At 44.6% G+C, this 20318-nt stretch overlaps 1 protein-coding gene across 3 annotated transcripts in view; it reads right to left on the bottom strand.

Annotated features, from left to right (window-relative positions):
* The window catches only part of VPS26C (VPS26 endosomal protein sorting factor C), a 92712-nt gene that overhangs the window by 19302 nt on the left and 53092 nt on the right, over positions 1-20318 (bottom strand). For all 3 annotated transcript variants that reach the window (XM_029603458.1, XM_029603456.1, XM_029603457.1), the window contains 2 exons: positions 13955-14029; positions 3510-3660 (listed from right to left, as the gene is read on the bottom strand). In XM_029603458.1, coding sequence (XP_029459318.1) covers positions 3510-3660; positions 13955-14029 — 226 coding nt within the window. The remainder of the gene's footprint in view (positions 1-3509; positions 3661-13954; positions 14030-20318) is intronic.

Raw genomic sequence — 20318 nt, 5'->3', positions numbered from 1 at the left:
AATGTCTCTGATGTTCAGGTAGGGGCTCACCTGAGCACCAGTGATCAGACAGTATGGTTCGATATCTCAAATAGGATACAGACAAGTCACACAAAGACCAGAGTTTTGAATTTCACAAATATGTACTTTGTCAAAATGTGGATATGCCTAGAGGAAGAACTGGAAAACTGGGAGAAAATGGGTGAGGTGGAACAATAGTGAGCCAAATTAAAAGAAGCTATTGCAAAGGCAACAAATCTATATGTTAGGAAAGTAAATAGTAGTAAGAGGAAAAGAAACCAATCTGGTTCTCTAAGGAGGTGGCTGAAAAACATTAAGGCAAAAAGAACAGCATTCAGAAAGTATAAAGGATCTCAAAAAAAGGAATACAAGGAATATCTGCAAAAATGAGGGAGATGAAGAAAAATCAGAAAAGCAAAAAGTCAAGTGGAAGAAACAATTGCCAAAGAGGTAAAGAGAAGAGACAAAATATTTTTTTAGATATATCAGAGAAAGAAGGAAGGCCCAGAGTGGTACAGTACAATTGAAAGGTGACGAGTAGCAACTTGTGGAAAGAGATGAAGAAATGGTGGAAATATTAAACAAATACTTCAGTTCAGTGTTCACTAAAAAAGACCCTGGAGAAGGACCGTCGCTCCTTAACAAGACTGTGGAAAGGGGTGGAGTAGACTAAACTCTGTTTACAGAAGAGAATGTATGGGAAGAGCTACAAAAACTGAAAGTGGACAAGGCCATGGGGCCGGATGAGGCACATCCCAGGATACTGAGGGAGCTCAGAGATGTGCTGGCGGCTCCGCTGAAAGACTTATTCAATAGATCCCTGGAAAAGAGAATGGTGCCGAGTGATTGGAGAAGAGCAGTGGTGGTCCTGCTCCACAAGAGTGGGAGCAGAGAGGAGGCTGGAAAGCATAAGCTGGTTAGCCTCACACCTCAGCGGTGGGAAAATGAATAGAGACTCTGTTGAAGGAAAGGATAGCGAACTATCTACAGTCAGGAGGATTGCTAGACCCGAGGCAGCATGGATTCATTATGGGGAAGATCCTGTCAGACAAATCTGATTGATTTTTTTTTATTATGTGACTAAAGAATTGGATCAAGGAAGAGCGCTCAATGTGATCTGCTTGGATTTCAGCAAAGCTTTTGATATGGATCGGCAGTTTTGATAGGCAGCTTGTGAGTAAAATAAGCAGCTTGGGAATCAGCGCCAAGGTGGTGGCGTGGATTACAAACTGGTTGAAAGACAGAAGACAGTGTGTAACGGTAAATATAACCTATTCTGAAGAGAGAACAGTGTTAAGTGGAGTGTCACAAGGTTCAGTGTTGGGACCGGTTCTGTTCAATATCTTTGTGAGCTACATTGCGGAAGGGATAGAAAGTAAAATTTGTCTATTTGTGGTTGGTACTAAGATCTTTAACAGAGTGTACACACCTGAAGGAGCAGAGAGAACGAGACATGATTTAAGGAAGCTTGAAGAGTGTTTGAAGATATGGCAGCTGGGATTCAATGCCAAGACGTGCAGAGTCATGCATCTGGGGTGTGGCAATCCAAAAGAGCTGTATGTGATGTGGGGTGAAGAGTTGTTGTGCACGGAGCAAGAGAGGGACCTTGGGGTGATAGTGTCTAGCGATCTGAAGATGACAAAGCAATGTGACAAGGCAATAATTAAAGCCAGAAGAATGCTGGGCTGCACAGAGAGAGGAATAACCAACAGGAAAAAGGAGGTGATAATGCCCTTGTACAGGTCCTTGGTGAGGCCTCACCTGGAGTACTGTGTTCAGTTCTGGAGACTGTATCTCAAAAGGGACAGAGACAGGATGGAGGTAGTCCAGAAAAGGGCGACCAAAATGGTGGTGGTTGGGGGGGTCTCCATCAAATAACTTATGAGGAGAGGTTGAAGAATCTAAATACGTATACCCTGGAGAAGAGGAGGTGCAGGGGAGATATGATACAGACCTTCAGATACCTGAAAGGTTTTAATGATGTACATTCGACAAAACTTCTCCGTTGGAAAGAAATCAGTAGAACTAGGGGTCACGAAATGAAACACCAGGGAGGACGACTCAGAACCAACATCAGAAAATATTTCTTCACAGAGAAGGTGGTGGATGCTTGGAATGCCCTTCCAGAGGAGGTGGTGAAGACAAAAGCAGTGAAAGATTTGAAAGGGGCATGGGATAAACACTGCGGAGCCCTAAAGGTTAGAGGATGGAAATGAAGAAAAGAGTGCATGGGGGTAATTTGCTGATGTGGCGGTTACTACCCTTAACCAACAAGCTTTCATACTGTTGATGCTACTCCATCTTGGCTCTCTGCTTCAATGGCAGGGGGAAAAGAGGAATTAGATTCAGACAGCAACCAATAAGGACAATGAATTTTACGGTCTGGGAAAAGAAATAAGCATGAGGGTAGCTTGCTGATGCGGCTGTTACTACCCTTAATCAATAAGCCTGATACTTTTGATGCAACTCCAACATTGCTCTCTGCTTCAAAAGCAAGAGGTAACAGGGAATTGGACTCAGAAAGCAACCAACAAGGGCCCTGACTTTGACAGTTTGGGAAACTGATAAGCATGGGGGTGACTTGTATGGCGCAGCAGATATTACCATAAGCTTGCTGGGCAGACTGGATGAACGGTTTGGTCCTTTTCTGCCATCATTTCATTTCTAAGAAAGTAAGTTTGTGGGTTTTTAATATGCCCTTTTATTACTGATATGTATTCTTATTCTGTTTTGCATTTTAGCTTTTTTGACTGGAATAATGCTTGTTTCTACTTTGTGTTTTTATCTTGCTTTTTCTGTTTCTTGGTTATGATTTGTTTGTTTTTATATTTTTTAGGGTCATTGTTGCCCATTTTGAGCTATTATGAGAAGTGGGCTATAAATACAATATGATATTATTCCCTTTCATTTCCTTCCTTTGTGGTCACCTGTGATTCCCCCATAGCAATCCATTTGCAGATACTCACTGACTGCATCTACGTTTAGATTTTTACTTTGCAATTAAGATGGTGCCATTAGTAAGTTCAAAGAGACACAAAAGGTTGGGCAGATGGCAACATGATGGTCAGAAATTGACATTATCAGCCAGGTGATGGTTTCTTACGGCTGATTCAGTTCTGGTGTGTAAACACTATTCCTGCTGTGTATTGGCAATTTTAGCCCTTTCTTTATTAGAAAATGGCACAAAAACTTCCAGAACACAGCAAGAAGGAACCTGCAGGGTCAAGGATGACTTGGGTCAGGAGGCACCATGCATTTGTAGCACGTCAGAGATCATTATTTGTGAAATCGTAGCCAAGAAAAGCTGCTAGACTGTCTGTGTGCTCTTCCCCACACGGCACATCCCAGAAGTGCAAGATCCTTCCAAGAATTTCAGAATCAACTCCTTTATATCATCTTCCTTCCTCAACTGGTCATTATGTATATCTAAATGTTGTACGATGGGGACAGCTGTCTTTAAAAATGTAAGCTTCCTGAGCACGGCCTGCTGCAAGGAGAAGAGAACTCACCACACGTTTCCACGCGAACCAGCTGAAGCTCTATGCTTTTGATTGCGATGTCAGCGCTCTCCACCAGCAGCTCCCCAGTCAGAGGCTGCGTGATGATGCAGTTGGTTGAGTTCAGATGCCCTCGGATGAGAAACTTTGGGAGAGAGATTCTCTAAGAGAAGAAAGCAAAAATAACTAGGAAGTGATATGGACAAAAACATATACTGATATGATAGGAGGAGGATAACTAAATACATAAAACAAGGCGTCACAGTAACACAGTAAATAATTTCAGAAGCAGCCGATCCAATATGCCCAGTTACCCTGTCCACACTGCTATGGATACCTCCCAGCTGCCAGTCACAGATTACAACCACCTGCAAGATTTATCATTATCCAAGATGGTCTTCTTTGTCGCCATCCTTCGCACGCCACCATCTTGAGTAGAAAAGCATACAAAATTCCCACTTGGTTCCCTCCTTCCATGCCTCAGCACAAAGCTCCGTAAAAACTTGCAATACAAATCCCTTTGCACAGACTGCCAGACAGACCCAACTGCATGCGTGCCTTTGTTTCTACTAGGACTTCCAGTTCTGCCACACACAGATCCAGCTGCTAGTTTGAGTCTATCATCACAGATTGAGCTAAATAGCCACCACCACTATCCAGCCTCGTAACCTGCCATTCAGCCCCTACTTTGCCACTAGGACTTCCAGTTATTACCGAACATGCATCCTGTCACACAAGCCCAGCTGCCAGTCCATTCTACCACTGCTGCCTGTTGGGCGCCTGCGTGCCTGCTAGGATTTCTAATAGTTCATATTACTGTCTTTGCCGTACGTTCTTGCAGCCCCAACACCCGCTGTTCGCTCAGGCGAGTATGGCTATATGAGAAGGGAAGCCGAAGGCGCAACCAGGCCTGCCTCGTTCTGTGCTGTTGCCAAGGTTTCATCTCTTGTTGTATACGGATCTTTATCAAAAGTCCTACTCTCCTCACTCCAGGCGTTTCCTGCAAGAAAGGTCTATTTCTGGTGGGGTTTTTTGGGTCAATCTGCTCAGATGATGCTCTCCTCCTTTCTAAGATTCAAAGCTCATTACAGCTCAGGGCTGAGACATCAGCACCACAATCCTCTGCATTTAATCTAGGAGACTATATCTATGCACATTTTGGCTTGGTCAACAGGAAGCCTGTAGGTGTGTCCCCCCCAAGACAGGATTATGAAATACTTAGGAAGGGGAAGGAAAGAAAGACACCTGCGCAGAATCCGTGTATACCCTCACTCTAGTTTTAAGATCTGAAAGAACAAAGCTGTTGAAAATACGGTGTAAAACGTTCAGTTACGGAAAGCTGCTTGCAGGCTTTTGCAGTACTGCAGAACGCATTTCTTGTGGAAATTGAGATTTTGGAATGTTCTTTAACTTTCCGAAAGAAAGTAAGAGTGTTTCTCTTCGATTAAGCTTTCTCTGCATTAAGTCTTTTGTTTGCTGCACTGACTTGACTACTGAACATTGCCTTTGGACTTTTATGTATTGTTTATTTTATTGCATTATTATTGCTGTGTTATACCCTTTTGAATGCAAGCTTTTACGATCCACGGGATGTAACTACTTTTACATAAGGGAAAAGAAAACTCAAGAAAAAAAAAAAAGGCTAGTTTTCAAAAAAGCTTTACATGGGTCAAGCTGCCCTCACCCCTCAGTATGGATAGATGTGTGCACCCTGCTTAACAGGGGGTGGGCGGGTGTGGACTTTCCAGCTGCTGCAATCCAGGTGCAAATCCACAGGTACTTTCAGACGAGCCTGGGGTAGTTTCCCTTTGAAAATGAACTTGCTGGTCTGCAAAACTGCCTGAAGAGCACAGAAAATTGCACACCACCCAACCCATACTTATAAAAACCAGGAAAACGAATGCAAATGAGAAAAGATCCATCTTCTTGTGTCCCCATCAGAAACTCAATGTCTTTCCAGAGTTCTGCACAAGTGAGGGCTTTCTGCTGCCACAGCAAGGTCCAAGGAGTCGGCAAACAAGCAGGTCCTCCGCAGTCTGCACCTCGCCGCGCTCACATGAGTGGCAAAGTGCAGACCATTCATTTATCAAAAGAGAGAAAGGACTTCTGATGCTACAGTTTAGCTCATAACTGCAGGTGTCCCGTTTCTTTACAAATAACAGGGGCTGTCTGCCACGCACTAAGAGCTGGTCCAGCCTCTGTCTCTTCAAGGGCTGAGCAGGTTGCATTTTAAGACACGGAGGGAGCATACCTGGCTGATAAATTTCTATAAAATGGCTGGGAGAAATCTTCCCCTTCCAGCCAATGCGTATGTGCCCAGCAGAGGGTGATAGCATTACAGACAAGAGTATTGTAATTTATATTAGTAAAAAAATAATATGAATCTGGCAAAATTAAAAATCATTGGAAGGTGGGGGAGGGGAGGAAAGACCAATGGCCAGACCGGAGGTTGATTCCCAGATCCAACTGCTGCCCTTTGGGCTAGCTGAAGCTGAAAGTGCTGCAGAGGCAGCATTCACAGCCCTAAGAAGGGAGGGAGAGAGTCCCACCTACTGACTGCTTCAGGTTCATGAGCCCGAGGACTGTCACTACAATGGCTAAATTAGAGAGGGGAGGGAGGGAGGGAGAAGTAATAAAAGTGAGAACCCCTGTTCCCTCTAAGCTGTGCATGTATGAGCGCCCACAAAGGTCATGAATCCTGCGCGCATAAGAAATCCAGATATTTGCATTATACGGGCTCACAGTGCAGAGATTTGAAAATGGCCTATAAAAAGTTGCACAAAAAGAAAATATTTGCGCATGCAATTTTTCAAAATTTTGAAGCAACATTGATAAGGACATAAGAATATAAGACTTGCCATATTAGATCAGATTTCAGGTCCATCAAGCCCAGCATCCTGTTTCCAACAGTGGCCAATCCAGGTCACAAGTACCTGGCAGGATCCCAAACAGTAAATCAATCCCAAGCTGTTTATCCCAGGGACAAACTGTGAATTTCCCCAAGTCTATCTTAATAATGGTTCATGGATTTTTCCTCCAGGAACTCGTCCAAACCTTTTTTAAACCCAGCTACACTAACAGCTTTTACCACATTCTCTGGCAATAAATTCCAGAGCTTAATTACACGTTGAGTGAAAAAAATATACATGTTGGCTTCCTGGACCATGGGATGAGGTTTCAAGGACTACAGAGTACAGATGGGGCCCATCTGTTGAAGAAGGGGCTCACGTTTTCCAGCACAGACTGGCAAACCTACTGAGGCGGGCCTTAAACTAGGGATGGGTGAACAAAATCCTAAGGTAAGTAAAACATTAAATACCTGTACAGAAATGGGAAAAAGGGCAATAACTGGAAAGTTATATATACTAATGCTCATAGATTGAGAAATAAAGTCCCAGCTCTAGAGACAGTCATTGAAGGAGCTGACTTAGATAGGGTACCCAGAAAATCATGTCTGAAATAGTTATACCGGGCTACAATCTATTCAGGAAGGACCAGGTAAGAAGGAAGGGAGGAGGCATGGCATTATCTATAAAAAAAAATATTAAAACAAAATAGTAGGACTTATGAGGTATGGAGCAGCACTGTGGGTTAATCTGGAAAGAGGGAATGAAACATCTACTTTTACTGGTGTAATATACAGACTTCCATCACAAACAGAGGCGATGGATAGAGATTCAATAAAGGATGTTCACAAAATTGCTATGAAAAGGGGGGATGCTATTGCTAGGGGATTTCAATCTACCAGATGTTGACTGGGAGATCCCAGCTGCAATATCTTCCAGAAGCAGGGAGCTCCTGGATTCTCTGCAAGGAGAACTGTTCCATCAACTGGTAATAGAGCCCACATGGGAGGGAGCGAGACTGCACCTGGTGCTTACCAATGGGGACAGTATCTCTGATCTTATAGCTGATGATCATCTGGGATCCAGTGAATCCTGGATGGTGTGGTTCAGCATTCGAGCACAAGAGGAGTCAGGAAAACGAATTATGTTAAAATGGGGAAGTACATCAAGGAGTTGTTAGCTGGTTGGGAAAATGTAGGGGAAGTAGAAGAGCAGAGATCGTATAAGGGCAACTAACCTTTTTGTCAGGAAAATAAATAAAGGAAATAGGAAAAAAAGGCTGCAATGATTCTCTAAAGAAGTAGCTGCAAAGGTAAGAGAGAAAAGATTAGCATTCATAAACTACAAGAAATCGCAAAAAAAAAAAAGGAAGGCAGGCAATATCTGGAAAAGCTAGGAGAAGCTGGGAAAATTCAAATAGAAGGGAAAAAACCCAGCAAATACAGTAAAATAGGAGAGACAAAATTTTTTTTTTTTTTTAAGATATATTAGTGATAGAAGGAAGTGCAAAAGTGGCATTGAGAGACTCAGAGGTGAAGGGGGAGGAATATGAAGAGGCTGATAAGGAAAAAAAGCAAAATTGCTTAACAAATATTTCTGTTCGGTGTTCACTGTAGAAGGACCTGGAGCAGAACCACATACAATGAATACAAATAAGATTAGAAGTGAGGTAAACCTCAACTGATTTTCAGAACAATGTGTTTGAGACAAGCTAACTAAACTTAAATTAGATAAGACAATGGGGCCGGATGAGATACAACCGAGAGTATTGAGGAACTTAGAGAAATCCTGGCTGTTCCCTTTTCAATGCTTCTTTAGAGTTGGGAGTAGTTCTGGAGATGGGTAGATGTAGTTCTGTTCACAAAAGTGGAAGTAAGGAGGAGGCTGGAACTATAGGCCAGTTAGTCTGTCCTTTGTGGTGAGCAAATTAATGGAATCACTGCTAAGAGAGAGGGATCTACAGTTTTTGGAATCCAATTGGCTGGAAGATCTGAGGCAGCGTGGATTTACTAGAGGTAAATCTTGTCAGATGAATCTGATCAATTTCTTTGATAAGGGGACCATAGAGTTGGATCAAGGGAGAGCGCTAGTTGTAGTGTATCTGGCTTTCAGCAAGGCCTTTGACACTGTTCCACATAGGAGACTTTTAAATAAACTGAGCCCCCTTGGTATGGAACCTAGAATGACTGACTGGGTTAGAAACTGGCTGAGTGGGAGGTGACTAAGGGTAATGATGTAGGGAGTTTTCTCTGAGGATTGGGGCATTACTAGTGGTGTGACTCAGGGATCAGTCCTGGGACAGTTCTTTTCAAAACGTCTGTGAGTGACATAGCAAAAAGATTGTCAGGAAAGGTTTGTCTCTTTGCTGATGATACCTAAATCTGCAACAGGGTAGACAACCAGGGAGATGTGAAAAACATGAGGCGGGATCTAGCGAAGCTTGAGGAATGGTTTAGAGAATTGGCAGCTAAGATTTAATGCTAAAAAATGCAGAGTAATGCATTTGGGCTGCAAAAATGCATTGGGAGAGGTACAGTATTGGAGGTGAAATTCTGCTAAGCACAAAAGAGACGCAGGATCTGGGGGCGATGGTATCTGATGTTCTTAAAGCGGTCAAACAGGTGGATAAAGCAATGAGCAACGGCAAAAGCCAGAAAGATGATTGGCTGCATAGGGAGAGGAATGGTCAGCAGAAAAAAGGAGGAGATGACATTGCCCTTGAATAGGTCCTTCAAGAGGATATAAACAGGATGGCTTTGGTCCAGAGGGTGGCTATTAAAATGGTCAGTGGTCTTCTTTCTAAAGCATATGGGGACAGACTCAAAGATCTCAACATGTACACCCTACAGCAGGGGTCGGGAACCTATGGCTCGCGAGCCAGATGTGGCTCTTTTGATGGCTGCATCTGGCTCACAGACAAATCTTTAATAAAAAAGTAAAAATCTTAACAAAACCCCCCACCCTTCTGACGCCCCCACAAGACCTCCAAAATTAATTTACTACAACCCCCTACCCTCCTGACCCCCCCCCCCCAAAGACCTGCCAAAAGTCCCTGGAGGTCCAGGAGCGGTCCGGGAGCGATCTCCTGGACTTGGGCTGTCGGCTGCCAGTAGTCAAAATGGCGCCGACGGCCCTTTGCCCTCACTATGTCACTGGGGTCGACCAATGGCGGTGGTAGCTCCTGTGACATAGTAAGGGCAAAGGGCCTTCGGCTGCCAGTAATCAAAATGGCGTTGACGACCCTTTGCCCTCACTATGTCACAGGGGCTACCGCCGCCATTGGTCGACCCCAGTGACATAGTGAGGGCAAAGGGCCGTCGGCGCCATTTTGACTACTGGCAGCCAACAGCCCAAGTCCAGGAGATCGCTCCTGGACCCCCGCTGGACCACCAGGGACTTTTGGCAGGCCTTGGGGAGGGGGTTAGGAGGGTGGGGGGTTGTAGTAAATTAATTTTGGAGGTCTTGGGGGGTGTCAGGAGGCTGGGGTGTTTTGTTAGATTTTTACTTTTTTTATTAAAGATTTGTCTGCGAGCCCTGGACCCCCACTGGACCACCAGGGACTTTTGGCAGGTCTTGGGGGGGGGCGTCAGGAGAGTAGGGGGTTGTAGTAAATTAATTTGGTAGGTCTTGTATGGCTCTCACGGAATTACATTTTAAAATATGTGGCGTTCATGGCTCTCAGCCAAAAAGGTTCCCGACCCCTGCCCTACAGGAAAGACAAGACAAGGAGATATAATATAGAGACATTTAAATATCAAAAAAAAGTTTCCAAGCACAGGAGGAGGGCCTCTTTCAGTGGAAAGGAGGCTCTAGAACAAGGGATCATGGGAGGAGGATGAAAGGGGGTAGACTGAAGAGTATTAAGAGATATTTCTTTACAGAGAAGTAGAAAACGCATGGAACGGCCTCCCAGTGGAGGCAAAAATAGTATCTGAATTCAAGAAAGCATGGGATAAATGCAGGGGATTTGTAAGGCTAGATAAATTAGACAGATGGACAGACTAGATGAGCCATATGGTCTTTTTCTGCCGTCATATTTCTGCATTTCCATGTAAATGTACTATTTAGTAACTTCATTCCATGTTCATCATTCAATCATTCCAACCCTATCATTTTGGTTGCCCTTCTCTGTACCTTTTCTAATTCTGCTATATAATTTCTGAGATGCGGTGACCAGAACTGCAAGTTCAGGCCCATGATTCCAGAGCTCCAGTTGGGAAAGCTGCCGATAGGGCTGGAAGCCCAAGAAGTAGGAATAGGCTGACAGACACCCCTGCACCCTGCAAAAAAAGGAACAAAAAAAAAAAAAAAAGAAGACATTAAGATGCCCTTTCTGGCTGAGATTGTATTTCATTTCTGAGGCAACCTTCGCATTTCAATTGGTTAAATAAGAGAACTTACAAAACCAATCTCATTATTATGAACTGAAGCAAATCAGGGAGGTGCTGGGCTGATGCTTATCAGAATCGTAGCCACAGGTGTACAGCGTGAATGCAGCATTAACAGCTGAAAAGCAGATTAAGGGTAGGGGATTTTTTTAAAAAAAAAAATCAGAGCTTTGATCGTCATAAAAAAAGGTTCACATAATAATAGACAGTCACATAGTAATGATGGCAGAAAAAAGACTAAATGGTCCATCGGGTCTGCCCAGCAAATTTCTCATGGTAGTGACTGCCACTCCGTGCAGGTTACCCCCATGCCTTATATTGAGGGTAGTGATATCTACAATCGACGCAAGCAAATCGCTTGCTGAACAGATCAGAGTTAGGATGAAAGCAGGATGGCTAAAGCAGAGAGAAGTGAGTGTTATGACGGCATCCTGGCCTGGCTAAAAGGAAATGGCGAGCCCGGTGGCTCATTGCTGTGCAGAAGGTCCTCTGCCCCCAGGATTGGCTGCGGAGTCTGTGGAGGAAGCATTCCCAGCACCTGGAGGCAGGTAGGGGGGGGCAGCGAGCCATGGCCGTTGCCTAAGGGTGACACCTAGTAGTATATTCGGGGTCTGTGAGTGCAGGTCCTGGGTAGCGGCGAATAACAAAAAAAGGACTGATGTACAAGATGGGAATCAGACCATTACTGGTCTATGGAGCAGCAGATGGCGGCAAGAAAAAGGAGGAGGAATGGGTGTGACAGAGGTAAGGATGCTACGTTGGATGGCTGGCGTGATATGATGGGGCAAGGTCAGGAACGAAAACATTAGGAAAAGGCTTGATGGTGGAGGAGATCCCAGAGATGAAGAAAAGACGACATGTAAAAAGAAGAGACGAACGTTACATCCGTAGGAAGAGATATTCAGAGGGAGAGCCGTGCTAGTCTGGTGAAGCAAAAAAATGACACAAGGCGAGGGCACCTTACAGACTAAGCAATTTATTGAGATATGAGCTTTCGTGGACAGAGTCCACTTCATCAGGTGCACAAAGTGAGGTACAGAGGTGGGTAAAATATAGGGATGGGGGGGGGGGGGGGGGATACAGTTTCCAGTGGGAAGGTGCTGGAAATGCAAGTGGAAGGCAAAAGGCCCAGGGAAAGGGAAAGGGCGAACCCCCCCCCCCCCAAAAAAAAACCAAGAGAGACATGGGATGAGTTCTTTCACCAGGAGATCAAGGGGGTTGCAGCTCAAGCGAGAGAAGAGAACTGCATGTTACTGACCACATGGTGGAGAGCGGCTAGGACTGAGGGAGAAACTCGCAGAGGAGAAGGCTGGTTTTGGTTTAAAACTATTTCACTGAGTGCATTCATCATTACACTAATTCAAAAAAAAATTCCATATAATACAATATATCCGGTAACAAAACATTCTCTTCGAATCAGAAAACAACGTAACGACAAGAGGTAGAAGAGCCAAAAAGCATGTGGCTAGGGGAAGGCTTTTTACTCCAAAACATGTAAAATAAGTGAAATAATCGCCAGTACAAGAGATCAGTGAATAAACCATGGAGTTGGAAGCTAGGCAGGTTACTCTTCGTCTCCGAGCAGTGCTGCTGCTTTTAGGGGGAAAATGATGATTGCACCCTAATAAAGCAGTTCTGCAGAGTGCCGGCAAAAAGGCACAGACTGTTATAAAACTTCGACGTGACTGGCATCCAATCAAAGGCAGCAATGAAGGATCTACCCAGTTTTAACGTTCTCCCTCCGATTCATGTCCCCCTCCCGAGAAATCCCAAAAACACTGCATCGCCTGCAACCCAGCAGCGTGTGCTGCGAGAGCCGACAACAGGACCGGGTGCTGCTGAAGGACCTATCACAAAGATGAGCCCAGGAACGGTCCTGGTAAAGTCTCCTGTGGGGAATCTTATTACTGTAACAATCTACGCGTGCACACAATGCTTGGCAGTGTAGTCTGGGAGCTGTTCCCACACAGATCCGAGCAAGCAAAATCTCAAACTTTGGCGTAGTCCATTTGACATAAGATAAGTCTAAATGTGGAAAGGCTACATCTGTCCTTGACCTGAAGTGGAAGGGAGGGAGGAAGGACAGAGCTCCTGCATCCAGCACAAAATTTTCCTGCATCCAGCACAAAATTTGGCCAAGAGGCAAATTCTGTGGCTGAGGCTCCCAACATTGCTCCTGATCACCAGACAGGGAGGGTTCTGCCCAGGGCTAAAGCCTGTCTTGTACAGAGGACACCCACACTTGAGCCCGAATATTCAAAGCGAACTTGTACACATAAATCTGCTTTGAGAATGAGCCGGAGCCCGGCACCACCCCTGCACACACATTTACTGCTGCTGGTTAGCAGAGGTGAATGTGGACGAGCAGCCACCCCCCCACTACTGCCCTCTGGAACGCCTCTTTGCTATGCACATAAAACGAGGCCTGGAATCACTTCTACTATGCGTACGGCCCTCCCCCATCCCCTTCCCAGGCAGGTTTAAAAGCCCAGTCACACCTCATGTGCAGAAATGCTGTGAACAGAAAGTAGCTGCCAGTTTCTGGAGAGTGGGAGCGGATAAAGCACCTGGACAGTTTACTGTTGCTGCACACTGGTCCGATTTCTCACTCTCGTTCTGTTCTTTTTCCATCTCTCTGGAGCGGGTTGGCAGTCAGAGAGGGGACGTGATTCTGAATTTCCGTAAGAGCATTTGTTTCCCTCCTTTTTTATGTTGGAGGCTGGATGCATTGACTGCGTATAAACACCCACCCTGCCCCCCTCCTCTCTGTGCAGCAATCCGATTTGCATTCGACTTGCACAGCAGAAAATCTTCTGCAACAGCTCCGACTGCAGAGTTTACAGCTTTTCCTCTTCATGCACAAATATGGGCCTATCCATGTGTGGGCGCGCTGGGGTTATGATCCTAGCTCTGTGTGTGTGTGTGGGGGGGGGGGGGGACGGACAGTAATCCATAATTCAAACACACCAGCATCATCAGTTGTGAAATAGATACAGCTCCTTAGCCAGAAAGTCACATCTTTTCCTGGAAAGCCAGTGGTCTCTGCCAGGTTTTCAGCCTCTCTCCTCACTTCCCCCAAAACCCTAAACGCAGAGCACCTGGCAGACAGCACAGAATTTTCTGAAGGTACTGCAGAACTCCACCCTAGTGTCTGAAAAGAAGTCCCAAGAGGATTTCAGCCAGATAGCATGGAAACAAAACAAAAAAAACCGAAACATTTTACCTCTTTAACATTCTGTAAGGTTTCTGGTGTAATCGTAAAGTCCACCGGGCTAGGAGTCAGCTTTTCCTTTTGTGGCTGCAATACCGCAAGAAAGAAACACAAAAAAGACAACACTTTACTCTGGATGCATAAATAAAAGGGATGTCAGACATGCATACAGGAGACAGACCCTACGCCTCCCTCATTCAGAAGATACTTGCGCAGGCTTAAATGTCCATGCACAGTCTCGCTGGATAATGCCGATGATTTCCAATAAAAATGCAGCAAACGAATCCTTGTTTGGCCAAAATATTGAACATTTTCCAACTGTCAGCTTCCTTAAATGGCCCCTTATTCCCAGTGCTCTTCACTGGGAGCTTAAGATACCTCCTGGCTCCAAGGTCTCTCTTTCTAGTTTTCAAAAGCCATGCATGACTGGGGCGGGGATTATGCTCCAGGGGGACACAATCCTTTTCCGAGAGACGAGGTCAACATTGGTAAAAGTTGGAGATGTTTTGCCTGCACCTATGAGGTTAGACTGTGGAATCCCTCTGGGATCTGCTTTGTCTCCTCTGTGTTTTAATATTTTTATGTGGCCATGGGAGGGTTGCTCCAGACTTTGGGGGTATCCAAATTATGGTGCCACCAGGGAAGCATGCGAATACGGCTATGGCTTGCCTGAATGAAGGATAAGTGGAAATTTCGAAATGGATGGATGAAAATAATTCATTTTAAATGCCCAGAAAACAAGATTATAGGTCATTCCCATCTCTCTGCCAGTTTTCAGTGGTGTGAATGTATCTGTGACTGAAGTAAAGGATTTAGGGGTTATGTCAGATGTTCTGCTAAATTTGGAAAAAAAACATTTTTCATGTTATAAGAAGTGCTTTTTTCAAACCAAAATCAAGAATGGTGTGAAGACTGCATCCATTTTTGGATTTAAGATCGGAATCGGCTGACGCCTTTTCATTGGAAACTCGAGACAAGTTACACTTCAGGTACTGTAGGCATTCCTCACTGTCTGAGGGCCTGATTTACTAAGGCTTTTTCTTCTATTTTCTGTCTCTCGGGAAAATGATTAGTAACTCAGACCCTAAGTTTGTACCCGAGGAAATGAAGGGTGAAGTGATTTACCTAATATCAGAAGGAGCAGCGGCAGGATTTTAACCCCCAGCTCCCCTGGTCCTCAGCCCACTGCCCTAGCCGGACGGTTACTCCCCAGAGACTGAGATTACCACTGCATGAATCCCTATTGAACTACCGTAATGCTTATGCACAGGCAGTATGCCTCAGCTCGTACACAGGCTTCAGGTTACTGCAAGAGCTGTGGTGAAATCTTCATCCCTTTTATGCCATACTGGGTCAGACCAAGGCCCATCGAGCCCAACATCCTGTCTCCCACCGTGGCCAGTCTGGGTACGAGTACCTGACAGATCCCATAAAGTAGATCTAATTCCTGTTACTCTCTCCCAGGGATAGCAATAGCTTTCTTTACTCTACTTGGCTAAATAATGCGTTGTGGATCTACTCCAGAACTTGTCAAAACCTTTTTTAAACCCCGCTATGCCAATCACCTTGACCACCTCTTCTGGAAACACATTCCACAGCTTGATAATGCACAGAGTGAAAAAAATACTTACTATGATTTGTTTTAAATCTGTTGGTTGTTAGTTTCATGGAGGGTCCCCTTGGTTTGGTATTATTTGAAAGTGTAAATAAATGTCCTTTATATATCCGTTCCACCCCATTCATGATTTTATACATTTTTATCATGTCCCCTCTCAGCCAAGCTGAAGAGCCCTAACCTGGGTAGCCTCTCATCTCAGCAGAGATGTTCCTTTCCCTTTTAACGTTTTTGTTGTCCTTCTCTGCACCTTTTCCAGTTCTGCTACATCTTTTTTGAGATGAGGTGACCAGAACTGCGCGCAATACTCAAGGTGTAGCTGCACCATGGATCAATACAGAAGAAATATCACATTTTCCCTTTTATTCCCCATTACTTTTGGGTCACTTCTAAACATTCTACTTGCTTTTTTGACCATCACCATACAGTGAGCTGAGGATTTCAATGTATGTTCACAAGGACTCCAAAAGGTACGGAATCTGGCATTGTTTAGTCATAGATAGTTTTTTTTTTCCTTATGTGCATCCCTTTGTGGTCCCTTCTGCAGATCCTCACAATCCTTTTTAACAGCTTTGAATAGTTTTATGTCATCTGCAGATCTGTTCAGCTCACTCGCTATTTCCTTTTCCAAATCATTTATAAACATATTAAACAGCACAGATCCAGTACAGATTTATTTTATTTATTGAGTTTTATATACCGTCATTCGGTAATGCCATCACAACGGTACTCTGCTAATGACCTTTCTCCATCTAGATTACTGACCATTTTGAGGTCAATATTCAGACCCAGCCGGCTAAGTAAGCTAGCCAAATATCAGATATTCAGACTTATCTGGTTAAGTTAACTGGATAAGTTAGATCGGTGATGGAGATCTAATCCATTGCTCTAAGCAGCTCACAATAAAAACTAGGGATGTGAATCGTTTTAGGACGATTAAAATTATCGTCCGATAATTTTAATATCGTCTTAAACCGTTATGGAACACAATACAATAGAGATTCTAACGATTTATCGTTATAAATCGTTAGAATCGTGAGCCGGCACACTAAAACCCCCTAAAACCCACCCCCGACCCATTAAATTAAATCCCCCACCCTCCCGAACCCCCCCCCAAATGACTTAAATAACCTGCGGGTCCAGCGGCGGTCCGGAACGGCAGCGGTCCGGAACGGGCTCCTGCTACTGAATCTTGTTGTCTTCGGCCGGCGCCATTTTCCAAAATGGCGCCGAAAAATGGCGGCGGCCATAGACGAACACGATTGGACGGCAGGAGGTCCTTCCGGACCCCCGCTGGACTTTTGGCAAGTCTTGTGGGGGTCAGGAGGCCCCCCCCAAGCTGGCCAAAAGTTCCTGGAGGTCCAGCGGGGGTCAGGGAGCGATTTCCCGCCGCGAATCGTTTTCGTACGGAAAATGGCGCCGGCAGGAGATCGACTGCAGGAGGTCGTTCAGCGAGGGTTCCGGCGCCTCGCTGAACGACCTCCTGCAGTCGATCTCCTGCCGGCGCCATTTTCCGTAGGAAAACGATTCGTGGCGGGAAATCGCTCCCTGACCCCCGCTGGACCTCCAGGAACTTTTGGCCAGCTTGGGGGGGGCCTCCTGACCCCCACAAGACTTGCCAAAAGTCCAGCGGGGGTCCGGAAGGACCTCCTGCCGTCCAATCGTGTTCGTCTATGGCCGCCGCCATTTTTCGGCGCCATTTTGGAAAATGGCGCCGGCCGAAGACAACAAGATTCAGTAGCAGGAGCCCGTTCCGGACCGCTGCCGTTCCGGACCGCCGCTGGACCCGCAGGTTATTTAAGTCATTGGGGGGGGGGGTTCGGGAGGGTGGGGGATTTAATTTAAAGGGTCGGGGGTGGGTTTTAGGGGGTTTTAATGTGCCGGTTTTGCGATTTTACGTTTTTTTCGATTTTTTACGATTTTTCACGATATTTTACCCCCCCAAACGGCAACAATACGATTCCCTCCCCCTCCCAGCCGAAATCGATCGTTAAGACGATCGAGGACACGATTCACATCTCTAATAAAAACATAAAAAGACAAACAAAACGCTGCTAAATATAAAGAAAACAAGGTACAGATCAGAGGAATCATATCAATATCTTAATCCCTGTATGCCAGATTAAATAATTAGCTCTTCAGCAATTCTTTTTAAAGTTCTAGCACATTCTATCATGTGCAGTTCTATTGGCAGGGAATTCCACAGTATAGGGTCAGCAACCAAAAACGTTTGCTTATAGGTTTCAGCAAGATGCACTGAAGAGATATCGAGGAGGCCTCTCTATGAAGAGCACAAAATTCTTGGAGAAGTTAGTCCTGGGGGAAATCGCAGAATTGCCAAATTTTGCTCAGAAAATGGCAGAGGAGACCCAGGCATGCTGTGAATGGGGCGCGTGAAGATGAAGGCCCCAGAGTGCCGTTCGCAGCGAAAATGAAGACCCCTGTGTATTGTGGGATGTGCTCCGCTCGCGGCAAAGGTGAAGGCCCCAGTGAGAATGAATGTGTGTGTGAGTGGAGAGAGGGAGGGGAGGGTGTGAGAGAGCAAGGGGGGAGGGGAATGCTTGAGTGTGGGTGCCAGAGAGAGGGAGCCAATTTGAGGAGATTGTGAAGGAGTGTGTATATGTGTGTATGAAAAAGGGATCGTGTGTATGTGAGGGTGCTAGCCTGTGTGAAGGGATTGTGTATGTGAGACAGAGAGCCTGTCTGAAGGGGTGTGTGAGAGAGAGGCATTGATAGCCTGTGTGAGGGTGTATCTGTGAGAGAGAAAGAGAGCTTGTGTGGGTGTGTATGCAAGAGAGAGGGACCCTGTATGAGGGCATATGTGTGCGAGACAGTGAGGGAGCTTGCATGAGGGTGTGTGTATGTGTACTAGAGAGAGGGAATGTGTGTGTGAGAGAGTGAGGGACAGAGGGAGCCTGTGTGAGGGGCAGTACTGAGAACGGGGTCAAAATCTGGGACTGGTAATAAAGTGGAAGGAGTTGAGCCTTCAGGTGGAGGGGAGAGATACTGGCAGGTGGAGGAGTTGGGGCCTGAGAGAGCAAAGTGGCCAGGGGAGTAGGGACAGCGAGTGGAAGGGACACTCTTACAGTGAATTTCTAGGGAAATTCTGCTCAAAATATTTAAAATTCTGCATCTCTAAGTAATATATTTTTTCTGTATTAATTTAAAATATAATTACTTAAAGACTGTCATGTAAATTGTGTTATTTTGACCAATATAAAGTTTGCAGAATTTTAAGTTTTTGTGCGCAGAATTCCCCCAGGAGTAGATTGTACACATGTAACATTTGATTGATCCAGCTAAATTAGCCAGATAAATAGTGCCGCCCACTGACTCTCCGACTGACTACTTAGTCGTATAAGTGACCTATCCAGCTAAATAGTGACTGCTGAACATAGCTGAATATTCAGTGGCCACCACTTAGCTAGCTAAGTCCTACTGATCCGGCTAAGTAGCATTTGAATATCGCCTAGTTTTTAGGAAAATACATATTGAAAATCTAAATACTCTATAATCATCCTTCTCATCTTTATCTACAGGTTTATTTACATATTCAAAACAAGCTAAAAGATTAAGGCAGGATATCCCTCTGCTAAAACCACGTTGACTTTTCCCCATTAAGCAGTGTCTACGTATATGACCAATTATTTTGTTTTTAAATAGCTTCTACCATTTTTCTCCAGCACCAAATCAGGCTCACCGATATATGGTTTCCCGGATGGTCCCAGAACCCTTTTTAAAAATTGGCGTCATATTGGCCACCTTCCAGATACTGTGTCTGCTTTAAATGATGATAGGTTACAGATTACTAGTTTCATGTTTGAGTTCTTGTAGAACTCTGAGGGGGGGACAGAATGCAATTCTGAAGATTTATTACTTTTTACATTTGTCAATTTGATCTATTACATCTTCCATTATCTCAAAGATGTTTTTTTAATTACTCAATCATCACATCTAAAGAATGTTTCGGGTGTGGGTATTTCCAACATCCTTCCCAGTAAAGACCAAGGTAAAGAATTAATTCACTTTTTCTGCTATTTCCTTGTCCTATCTGAGCACTCCTTTTACCCCCATGTTTAGCAGTTCAACTGACTCCCTCACAGGATTTTTGCTTCAAATATACTTGGAAAAAGTTTTAATTAATTATTTTTTGCCTCTCTGACAAGCTTCTTTTCAAATACTCTTTTGGCCTGTCTTTACTGTTTTACATCTAACCATCCAGTGCTTATGCTCACCTGTTTTCTTCATTTGGGTCTGCTTTCCACTTTTGGAAAGATGCCTTTTTGGCTTTAATTGCCTTTCACCTCATCATTAAACCATGCAGGTAGTCCTTTGGTCTAGCTTCCTTTTTTAATGCATGGGCATTTATCTGAGCTTCCAAGATGGTATTTTTAAACAATGTCCACACCTCATGCAAAAACTTTTAGCCTTTGCAACTGCTGCTTTTATTTTTTTTCATGGTTTCCCTTTGTAAAGTTATCTACTGCTGCAGCAGTTTTACTTAATACCCTCTCTCCGGTGATTGTGTCAAATTTGACTGCATTATGATCACTATTACTTAGTGGCTTCACCACAGTAACCTCTCTCACCACGTCATGCATTTCACTGGGGACTAGATCTAAAGCATTATACAGTTCACATAGGTTTCCAGTAGTGTGGCATATTCATTTTAAAACTGTAATGCTTATATATAGAGCGCTGAGGGGGAAGAATCCTTTTATTTGAGGGACAAATTGAGTTGGGCACTGTTGGAGACAGGAT

The sequence above is a fragment of the Rhinatrema bivittatum genome, chromosome 5 (assembly GCF_901001135.1).
Source record: "Rhinatrema bivittatum chromosome 5, aRhiBiv1.1, whole genome shotgun sequence".
NCBI classification, from domain to species: domain Eukaryota; kingdom Metazoa; phylum Chordata; class Amphibia; order Gymnophiona; family Rhinatrematidae; genus Rhinatrema; species Rhinatrema bivittatum.
Note: the sequence above shows the minus strand (reverse complement) of the source record. Positions and strands in the feature narration are given on the sequence as shown.